At 36.8% G+C, this 11899-nt stretch overlaps 1 protein-coding gene across 4 annotated transcripts; it reads right to left on the reverse strand.

Annotated features, from left to right (window-relative positions):
* Window positions 1–453: 453 nt before the first annotated feature.
* LOC137946452 (uncharacterized) lies at window positions 454–11784 on the reverse strand. 4 transcript variants are annotated; one of them, XM_068792751.1, is made up of 12 exons: window positions 11170–11784; window positions 9831–9913; window positions 9551–9675; window positions 8214–8592; window positions 7636–7815; window positions 4185–4676; window positions 3549–3645; window positions 3319–3391; window positions 1624–1656; window positions 1372–1493; window positions 1049–1127; window positions 454–898 (listed from the first exon to the last, which is right to left on the reverse strand). In XM_068792751.1, exons 2-12 carry the CDS (start codon window positions 9831–9833, stop codon window positions 640–642), a joined length of 1842 nt encoding a protein of 613 aa, XP_068648852.1. In that variant the 5' UTR covers window positions 9834–9913; window positions 11170–11784; the 3' UTR covers window positions 454–639. The 4 variants fall into 4 exon arrangements, with proteins under 4 accessions (XP_068648852.1, XP_068648850.1, XP_068648853.1 ...); XM_068792749.1 differs by lacking the exon at window positions 11170–11784 and adding an exon at window positions 10397–10748; XM_068792752.1 differs by lacking the exons at window positions 4185–4676; window positions 11170–11784 and adding an exon at window positions 10397–10748.
* Window positions 11785–11899: the final 115 nt, after the last annotated feature.

Consider the following 11899-nt stretch of genomic DNA (forward strand, 5'->3'; position numbering starts at 1 on the left):
AGCGGATAGAAAGAAGAAGGGCTTATTTGAATTGAACGTCTCAGACCCCCACTTTCTTATCAGCACTACGACGAATCTTTATTTATCACTGTAGAAATCGTTAGCGTAGTCGAAAACTTGAAATGCGTGGAAACTGCTGTCATTCCGAGTCAGAGCAAAAGTTACAGTCACTCTTTGGATGTACAAACTCGTCTCTACCGCTACCAGAACCTTTTCCACATGATGTTCTTCAAACTTTTGGAGGGTAATCTATTATATCGTTATAAGGGTACCCTAAAAAAGTCCTGTTTTGATCTGTGGCATCAAAATGATTAGCGAAATTAAATTATTGTGGTAGATACTGCCTCTGATTGGGTTTATTTGGTGTGAGAATGTTTTGTTAGAAAATTCAAATCAGTCATTGATGATTTTAAGGCAAAAATCATTTTGGGAAGGATAATAATATCGCTGGTCTGTAGCCTATAAAATAATTTGCCTTTACACATCATGGTTACACCAGCGTAGCGTGGATATTGGTACAAATCGTTACTGCTTGTACTCTTAGATCAAATATATGTTACAGAAACAGTTTCAGACACAAAAATTCTTTGGAACTAATATACAAACAATGCTTACTAAAATACAACACAATGGCTTCGATCATTTCCCCCTTCCACGCCGTCTCTTATATCCCACTTCCTTTCGCCTATTTCCATTTGCATGGCCTTTGAACGCATTCGTGTGATTCCTAGTCCGACATCCAACCACAATATCATTACTTTCCAGATCGGGCGGGACTGCAATAAAAGCCTCACTCCCAAGCTCATGGACTTGTTGCGAGCTAGCAACACCTACAACTTCATGGCTCAAAGTGCTTGTCTTTTGGCTCTTCTTTGAACATTTTCCACCTGATTTCGCACTGATTGCATAAAAAAAAAAAAAAAAAAAAAAAAAGGAAAGAGTTGAGACTAAATAAACAAAAGTAATATAGATCGATTCTTGAAACAGATCTATTGGAACTTAATTTATCAATAATGCCATGGGAACAGTCTTTTTAAGATGGTCAAACCTGGACCGTGATGAGCTAGACTCTCCAGCCTCAGCTGTGTTACTCGAACCATTTTGCACTTGATCATATGCCTTTAAATCTGAAGCATTAAGTGAAATTGCTGTGAGTAGCTAGAAGAGAAACTAGAAAACAGAATCAGGAACAGTAATTAAATGAATTTCACAGTAGCAATTATGAAAAAGATCGTTCAAAATTATATCCTACTGGCCCCCAGGGTTTATTTTTTCAAATAATTGACCTGTATCCCACAAGAGACATCTAAAGATTATTTGAAATTTGAAATAAAACCTTCGAGAGAGTTGAAGCCGAGTGATGAACTGTACCAGGTAAAGAGGCTTGATGTGGTTCAATAGCATCATCAACTACTTTTTCTGCAGCAGAACACATCTCCGAGCTTGACTTAAAGAGATGAGCATCCTTATGATCATCAGGACGATCAGTATCACTGTAACAAAGAGCACAATTAAATCTATTTTCAATTACTTGCTACCACTTAAAAAGTTCCAGCCAATATAACACAGATAGAGCCCTTCACAGTGGGTCCTTAACAGTTTGCCCAACTAAGGATTTATTACCGTGGGTCCGTAACGGTTGGGCACTTATCCATCCTGAACATAGATAATAGCCTGTTAAAGTGACTCATACATCCACTTTCAAAACAACCGTGACTCATGTATCATAATAAATGCATACAAGGAATCACTAACAGCAAACATTTTTAATGTGAAAGACATTTTTTTTTGATAAAAATGTATTTATATTAACAAGAGAAAAATTATAAAGGAGGAGAGAGCAGATCCCTAACAATAAGCAATTGCAAGGTTGCTCCCTGCTTGGCATTTCTATATTGTGTTATATTGTGTATTTTGGAGTCAAAAAAGTATTAGTGAGAGAGCATTTCTGGAATTGTATCTCTTAAGAAAGAAATAAAGAAAATTAAGGGTAAAATTTTGCCCACTAATGAGACTTGCTGGACTGCCGCAAAAAGCCAGCTTCATCCCCTCTTTATTTCTTCTCTCTCTCAACTCTTCTCCTTTTCACACGATGCTTTCAACAAAAACAAGTTACCTTTTAGTTAAAACTTCTAACTACAACAAACTATCATTATTTTAGATTTTTTTATTTCAACTTTAATGAAATAGGAAATCGCAGCTAATAGACTTACCAATGTAAGGCTTTCTATTTTAGAAGCTTGAGCCAAAAATAGGAAAGTCAGGTCTCTATAAATTCAGCTTCCCTTTTTCAATTAAACCTCCTCTTGAAGTTGAGTCTACTTCTTCTTTCTTTTGATCAACATGAGTGACCTTGAGGCGATGTTTTGTCCTTAAGTAATCTTCAGCTAATTATTTAACATTATGATGTACTGCATCAGAGGCCCACTTCACCTTTTCTCCCATACCTGGGATAGAAGGGACAAGAAAGAAGGATGCCTCATCTCTCACTTTTTCCTCGTAAAAAAATTGTTCAAATTTAAAGGCATTAACTAGTCCATTATGCTCCTGAAAAAGACAGTTCTGTTCAGGTTATATTAGCTGCATTTGGAGTTAGGTGGTATTTCAAATTCAACACTAAACTGAATGTATTAGGAAGTATAACTTCAAAGAGGATCATATTTAGGGGAAATGGTTCTTTCTTGAATATCCAGAACCCATCTTTAGTGGTTTCGTCTGTTAAAACCACTACCTCAAAAAAACCATTGTGAGCCCTATTTGAAGATATTACTTAACGTTAGCACTTTTTTGTTAAGAAAAAGGAAAAGGGTATAAAAGCACATGAAACAAAAAAAAAAAAAAAAATGAAACAGATGCTCATGGCTTAATTGCCACATCCAAATGTCCTAGATATGAAGGAACTCTGGGTAAAATATATATAAGAAACCAAATAAATCACATTACTAGCTTTTAGTCAAAGTCAACAAAAAATAAGTGCCTGTTAAATAACTTTTGTACCCCTACTAGATTGGGAATGCCTATGAATTCAGCCATTGTGGCAAACTATCAATATTAGGTTGGGACAGTGGTGCTCGTGTTAAAATTTGATCTGAACACTTTATAGAAGAGTAATCACACAAAAAGTAGTTAACATCAGGTTGGCGTGATGATTGCAAAACAGTTCATATATGCAGGAGACTGGATCAAGTTTCAGTAGAAAAAAATCCAGAGAGAAAAGAGCTATAAACATCCTGAGGTGGGCTGATCCTAAAATTACTGTATAGCAGTACTTGATAACCACAAATTTGTTAACGAATAACAGCCGAAAAAACAGCTAACCTCGGCGTTGAACAGCAAATTTTCTGTGATACTAAAACTTCCCTATTAGAGGTAAGCTCCCCTACCGTATTTCCTGTTCATTGAATATGAGCAACAAATCAGTTCTATCAAAATATGAAAAAGATCTGATAATTGAATTGCAGATTTTAGGCCTATATGCTACAAAAAGTGCTAAATGTTGCTGGCAAGCAAAATCACAATAAGGCAAACAAAATGCGCATAAATTCTACCAATATTTTGAGTATGCACAGCAGTTGGAACTGTTGATTCATGAGAAGCTGTTCCACTTCCTACTTTTTGCTGACTCAAGCAAGCATCTCCCAAGTCCTTCATTCATAAAGAAGAATATAAGATTTAATTTCCTATATCAAATGTTTGAGAGATAAAACTATTTTTCAAGCGACACTAAATTTCAAGGGTGATATGGTTTTTTTACTTTTATTATACAAGTACTGTTTACCCCTTTCTCAGATCTGAAAATCAGCAATGTAAGCAATTGTATGTGTGTACTTTTAACAACTTAAGTGAAGTCATAAAAAACAGAAGTGGTGCAGACCAACCCTATGCTCAACTCTCCGTCTCTCCCTCTCAGTCTCCACACCCACCCACATACAATCTTCTCCTTTCTGTATGTTTATTCCTGACCTCTCTTTCTCCTTTTCTTATTCCCTTTCTTACACTCTTCCACTTTCACTCTCATCCCAATGTTAGTTATTCCAGTAAGAAGCCCCAGAATACCTACTTGAACAAAACAACATTAATGGTAATGGTATTTTATGGCCACAAATTTCAGAAAGAACCTTGATTAAAGGATAAACATTTGACAGCTCATTTAAATGATACTGCACATAATAGGTTCAGCTGACCTGATTGTTGTCCTGAAGAGACAAGGTCGGACATGCAGCACGGAGTTCATTCACATGCTTTGAGAAATCATGCTTTTCTGCAACAGCATCTTCTCCACAGTTAGATACAATTTTCAGGAATGATGGATTAGTAAGTGGACCATTGAAAACACCAGTCGCTACAAAGTTCCCTTCCACATCATGTTCATGAGATAAGTTAACTCTATCTTCAGTAGCAGCATTATCCACATCTAATTGTAGAGGCAAGTTCCCAGAGGGGGTCACAGTATTACCAACCTCTGCAAAATCCGTGTTTTGAGAAACACCAACTAATTCTGACCTTTCAAGAGCAACTAGAGTGGTTTCTCCAGACACATTTGCTAACAATCTGGAAGATGATTCATTTTGCTTGAATGGTGAAGGTTCTGATGTACTTTCTGCTAACTTAAGCTGGACTCTTTGAATCTCCTCATGGATATCACTTGAATCAAAACCAGAAGTCCTTTTTGCGGTCTGAACAGAAGGTATATAGAAATACGTGATATAAGTGACACACTTTTACTCATATCAGAAAGAAATAAATAAGTCACAGATTTCCTTTACAAAAAAAGAAAATGGATAGCACTTTTTTTTTCACTCACAACATTTTTGACTCTAAGTAACAAAGTCAAAAACCACTTTGAATAGATTAGGTCAACAGTAAGTCTCTTCCAGGCTCCAAATGATATACATCATGGACCTGCATGAATCCTCTAATGGTCCATTTGGCTAGGAGTACATGAACTTTTCAACCTTATTGAAAATTGTTCATGATACGGGCTTTTAGTAATTAGTATTGCTTTGGCTTTACAACATAAAATGGTTGTTTTCTGCAATTTATTTCCGTTTACATCTTTATCACTATTTAGTAACTTACATTTGGGGTTTATCTGTAATTTTTGTAACTCAAGTTATGTTATAAACAAAGTTATATAGAGGACGATCTGATCAATTGACCACACTAATTGTTTTACGTCCTCCACACAAACTCTTCTGTTTTCTCTTCTCCTTCCTCTCTCCTACCCTCGTCTCTTTTTGCATCAACTACTTTCTCATACTCTCTTCACTACAAATCCTTCTCCTAAGTTAAAGCTCAAAGATGTGTCATGATTAACAGAACCAATTTAGAGTATTAGACAATGATATGCAACAAGTTTGACAGACCGTAGTAGTAAAATTATTATGAAGGGGCCACTAACTTTGCCTGCCAAAAAACATTTTCTATAGACAAACAAGTTGGACAGCGAGAGATCTCTACAAGAAATGCCCAATGAAAATTTTGAAGTGCATTAGTCGGATGTATCATTCAAGATAAGCAAACATGGTCAAGAGTTTCCTACATGCAGTAGTTTACCAGATCAACTCTTTTTACCATAAGAAATGCAATACAGGTGAAGCTTCAAAATATTAACACCAAGAAGACAATATGAAACATTGACAAATCCCGTTCAAATGGTGCATTACTAGGTCTCCATTGAACATGCCAAAACAATATCTCTTTTAGTTTCCTGTTTATCTGTGTGACTTCTAGTGAATCTGTCTTATGCAAATTCTTAATTTGTTCAAGTAATTTTTTTTCCTCCCCACATGCTGATTACACACACTGCACTCAAAACCTCTGGTCAGAGACAATGAGCCAAAGACCAAATCCACAACATTTCACCTCATTGACATATCCAGTCTGAGACTGGCTACCTTTAAACCCTTCAATTCTAAGGCCCAAATCCCTATACACATGTTTATATTATCTCTAAATTTGTAAACCAAATACTAAACATACACCCAGAGAGTTCTTGAATAGGAAAAAAAAATATTTGTTGTCCCTGAAAATTTTCTAAAAACTTTTACACACCTGTATTATCTCAACAAGGGAATATCAAAATTCTTTCTAAGAAACAATATATCATCCAAGAAGCATGAGATACTAGAATCTTGTTCTGCCCAAGAAGTAAAGAAATATCCACCAAGTACATGATGTATACAAAATACTGAAGCTCACTGAACAACCTGACTTTTGGTTATTTCCATAGAAATGTGATAATAAAAGTCAGAAAAAAGGCGCACTGGAGATGTAGCTGAAAGTGTGGAAACAGACTTGATTCAATAAAAAATAAAGTCTTGGCAGAAATTCTGCAACAACTATGCCTCCTTAACAGAAGCAGAAAATAGCTGAAAATGTATTTTTACACCAGTACTCCCCCATGAGAGTCAGTTGCCCGTAGAAATCTTTGCCTGGTTAGATTCAACCTGATTTCCCAGTAAATAGGTATGGCAACAGGTAATAGATGGAATGGGTTAGGGGTATTACCATGGCCCGTTCCAATTACCCAAAACCAACTTCTTTACCTGCTTTGTTTGGAATGGATAAATGTTGTTTGGTTACATATTTATTTACCCAATTAACAATAGAAATCTTTGCTTGGTTAGATTCAACCTAATTTCCCAATAAATAAGGGTAGCAGCAGGTTACCCGTTCTAATTACCCAAATCCAATTCCTTTACCCGCTTTATTCTGAATAGGTAAAAGGCGTTTCTTTACCCATTTATTTACCCAATTACATGTGGGTAATCAGGTAAACAGGTAAATAAATGGATAATAAAACTTCTAAAATGTAATGCATAAAATCATAATAAAATTATAAAAACATAAAATAATTTTTAAATACTGTAAAACATATAGATACCAATTAAATATATAACTAATTTACTTGAAGCAAACATCTTTAATTAAAAATATCCTTGTTACAAAAAAGACGCTTTTTTTTACACTTGCACATGGATGGGTCAAAAATTTACAAAATTATCTCTCCTCATTCAGGTAATCGGGTCATCCTTTTTTTTTTTTTTTTTTGAAACAGTAATAATTTCATTTCAAAGAGAAAGTAAATACATCAAGGGAGGCCTCCCCTAACAACAAGAGATTGAAGAGGGAGGGGTGGGGAGACAATTTAGCACACAAGTAATCGGATCAACCTTCACAAAATAACATTTACCAATATCTATTCCATTTAATAACTGGTATGCAAGTAAATGGGTAAATCTTCTCATGGGTAAAGCTTTTTATTCTGTATCCTTTTTTATAAGTGGACGAGTAAAACAGTAGAACAGATATTCTTCTCCAGGGAATAAAAGGTAATACTGATACAGATGATTTTGGTTATTCACTGGAAAAGGCATTAACAGGATCCTCAAGTCTTTGAGACAATGCAGTGGGGCCTATTCGCCATACACATTCAAGGGTATCATTGGTCACACGTTTACTGAAATATTTAACAGTCATGGAGGCTTTTGAATGTCTAATTAGAAAAGATTATATGATTCGAAACCACATACATAAGCACAAATATCAGCTCCAAATTATTGAAGCTCCAGAAGCATGAACAAGAGTTCAGAAGTCACAAAAATTTAATTGAGATCAGGAATTGGAAATTACCTCCAGGAAAGGTGAATGATTAGACATCGCATGCTGAGCTTCATCGTCAGAAAATTTCAACCGAATAGGTGAAGGGCTTTTCAATGTGATGTTCAACAATGAAGGTGATGCCCAAGGTGGGCGAGATTGCATGTATGATTTTGCTAAATCCACAGGTGAGCCCATGTCCCCCTCATTACCCTACATCAAATGTCAACTAACACCTTCAACACAACCAATGACACTCTCGGTGGGGAAACTTCATCACTAAAAATACTATTTAAAAAAAAAAAAAAACACAACCAATGACATGACAAATGATACTAAACCAAAGCTACTTCTGCATGATCAATTAAATCAACATCATGAGGCTGTGTTAATATGAGCTATTCAATATCAACCGACCGCAGCTAAACATTTTTAAATCCTTGACTGGCTTAATAAGTATAAACAAGCATATAGCTGTTTCAAGCATGACCAACTTCATTATCATCGTTGTCATCATTATCACCATACTTGTCAGCATAAATTTAAATGCAGCTTCAATAATGAAACGATAGAGAGAGATGAGAGACAGAGACAGAGAGATAGTAACTAACATGTGAGGGAATGTCGGTGTTCAAAGTGCAAGGTCCATTGTCAAGATCTGATTTTGAATTCATTTCAGACTTCTTCTCTTGGAGCCATTTCTTCGCCTCCATGATTGCAGTCTTGTAGGCATCAGATGAAGAAGCATGAAGTACAGAAGATTTAGGAGAAAATATGCTCCATCTATTTGCTGAATAAGGAAATACATGAGGTGACTTTCTCGTCTGACTTAGTGATAGATGAGTTTCTGAAGGTGGAGTAGTATTTCCAACACTTGGATCATAGAGCCCTTTCAGCACAGCATCCTTACCATCTTTTATGATAACACCGTTGGTAGGATCGTCTACAACTCGTGATTGAATGATCTTTGTTAGTTTAATGCATTCTTCCCTGGTGATGGCATATTGAATACTATTTTCAGAAGTTTATCCGACATAATATCATGCATTGATACTGATAATATGTTATCTTCCAGAAAGTAGAATAGATGTACACCATGAGTACCCATAACAAGATGTTTGTTACAAAGAGGATTGACTTTTACTTCACTAACCAGGTAACCAAAAACAGTAATCAGTATATGTGTGTTTGAGTGTGGTGAGAGAGAAAAGAGAGCTGTAAAAAGGTTTGGATATCACAAAGACACTTCATCCTATATACCCAAGTAACTATAAAACGATAAAACAAAATTCCAAGTACCACGTGTCCCAGAACATGTGGACTGCAGAATAGATCCATTTCATAGGACTTTGTTCCTGTTAGCACAAGCAAAAAGGTCCCACATCAAAAAATGGTTTGGGATTTTATTGGTTCAAAAGATTGGGAAATAGGCCTCCTAAGTGGCTGGTTAATTTGAGATAGGACCCAACTTAACATGGTATTAGAGCTAGTTTGGAACCCAAACCTGTCAGTTTGCCTATTCTGAACACCATACGATCCATATTGAAGGCCCATCTGTCTATCTTTTCTATTGGGCCTGAACAATAAACCTCCTAAGTACCTCATCTTTTGGGGATGGGACAAGGGCCAACTTCAGAGTTCCCAATGAAAATTAATGCCAATATGAGAATGGAGATTCTCATAATTGTTCACCGGACACTACTTATTAGAGAATAAGAGGATGGAAAGACCAAATGGCCTGTTCAGAAAATCTGTAAGTCTCCTAGGAAAACTTCTTGAAACACATCTAAAATGGAAACCCTGAGCCCCATGCAGCAGTCTGTTGCAAAAACTAATTCATCTCTAACCAAAATATGGTTTTTCAGCATGAGAGATGCATACATAATGCACCTTGTCTCAAAAAAGCATATTTAATTAAAAAAACACCAAGATACTGTATGTTGGTTACCGTGTATATGTCTCTTGCAAGAGTAAGTACTCAATTGCAAGCTTGGTTCTACTCCTGTCCTGTGCAATGAACTGCGACTGCGACTCCTCCTCAGGACTCATCATAGCCACTGGGAGGATCCCGTTCTGGTATTTGCATAGATTATCAACAGCAACAATATCAGAGTCATTTCGACAGTTATTTTCCAAACAATACAGCAGGTAAAAATCCTAAGGATGCAACTGAAGTCTTTTAGCAATCAGACACGTGCATCAATCATGAAAGAGGGCTTTCTACTTGCCATATTTAAGTCGTCAGCCTTTTTAGAGCGGACACAGCAAAGACCATCAACATCTTCGTATTCATCATTTTCCCCATTTCCATCTGCAAAAAGGCAACCAATAAGCCGAGTGAATTAGTTTAATTTTTTCACATTAAGGTGACCACGTTGAAGTAACTAGAAACAACTGATAACTCATCAAACACAAGATTAAGCTGCTAGGGCAACCGTCCGCAAAACTATCACATAGTTCCAGAACCTGAAGTTAAGAAACAGAAAGTCGACTTTTTTTTTGCTGCGTTAAAAATGTAGAAGTAAGCTTACAACGACCCATTTTCATCACCTTAACCAAAATTAGAATGTTAAAGAAAAATCCATTAAACGGCTCACGTAACCCAATTCGAAACAATAGAAACTGAACAAATGGAGGGCAAATTTAAAGTTCAAACTTTAGAATACTATCACCCTCCTACCGACTCTAAAGAAAAAAAAAATAACAAATAGAAGTCAATATAATTTCTTTTTTTCTCGACCAACCCTAAGAATTCTACAACTAACAAAACCAAAAAAACGGAGAGGAAGAGTACCAGAACTTGAAGATGTGCTACTGCTAAGAGACGAAGAAGACGAGTTCTCAGAACGAATAAACGAGAGAAATTTTCCAGCAGCGAAAGCAACAGATCTCGAAGCCGTGAAAAGCCAGCCACGGTTCGGAGAGTCTGGAGAGGAATTGGGTCCCAGCGCCACCGCGGGCCTGAGATATGGAGAGGTTGCTGGAGGGAGGCGCCTAGCACGGCGAATTTTACCACCCGCCCCGGGTGGAGGGAGCGACCGGCGACTGGAAATGGCTGCCATGGAGACGGGGCGGAGGCAACTTTTTGGAATGAGAGAATTTTTATATGTTAGTTTTCAGATGCAGAGGAGTCGTGTAGACCGGCATCTCTAACCCCTATCAGCCGAATCGACCCGAATAAGCTACGATGGACTAGCTTTATTCTAAACCCATCCAACAGTGACCAGCCAGACTTTATATTAGAATCCTGGTTGTTTCATATATTCTCAGTTTTTATGTTGTTTGAATATCTTAATTTATATTATGATAATTAAAATTAATTTAGCCTGTAAATTTACTATTTATAATAATTAATTAATTAAAATTTTATGCGGTCCACTAGACCTGTTCTCTTTACTTGTTAAGTTGTTACTATAAATGATCTAATCTTTTTATTACTAATTATGAATTATTTAGGATTTTTTAAAGTTGATACCAATCCGAGACACACAGTAGAAAAATATTTCGGTACGTATCGGAATCGGAAACATAGGGGTGTGTAATTCCCTCTGAACTCACTTTCATTACCTCTCTCGAAGCTCTCTGCATCCCTCTCTCTGGACGTTCATCTCCCTGCTTCCCTTTCAACTCGCTCTCTCCTCTCACCGATGACTGGTTCTGAGCACCGAAGCCTTCCTCTCGCCCTCTCGCCTTCCTGTCTACTGCCCTCTCTTCACCTCAACCCCTTGGAAGCTTCTTATGCGCAAAACCATGAATTTCCCAATCAAGCAGCAGCTCCTCGATAGATCTCTGTTGTGGATCGCATAAGGGAAGGCAGCAATTGAAAGAAGATTGGGAAGATTTCTTTGTTTTTTAAAGAGAAAAGTGGTTTTGGTGTAAACGTGAACGACATCATCAAGGCTCGTGCTGGTTTGCATCAGAGGGAATTTGGATGTGTTGGTCGTGGGATTTTTTGATTCTTTTTTCGTTTGTTGATGAATGTGCTACTGATCGGGGTGAAGAGGTATTTTGGAGAATGATACGGATACATGAAATGGTTTCAAACAGCGACCTTGGAAGTTTGCTGAATATCGATGAGATGAAAATTATCTTTTGCAATCAGAAAGCTGCTGGTGAGACCTTTGGATGTGATAAGAATTTGCATCATTCTCATTTTCATGGCTTCGTTGAGTCGTGTGGAGGTCTTGGTGTTAGGGAGGGGTGGGGGGATTTTGGTTCTTCCTCTTATGCTTCCCTAGAGATAGATGAAGACATGGTTATGCCTTTTTCTTTCTTTAATTTTTTTAGTATTATTTTT

This window comes from Aristolochia californica, unplaced genomic scaffold (assembly GCF_029961685.1).
Source record: "Aristolochia californica isolate CCGP_79_NKW_82.1479 unplaced genomic scaffold, dmAriCali1.0.hap1 SCAF_12, whole genome shotgun sequence".
NCBI lineage: Eukaryota > Viridiplantae > Streptophyta > Magnoliopsida > Piperales > Aristolochiaceae > Aristolochia > Aristolochia californica.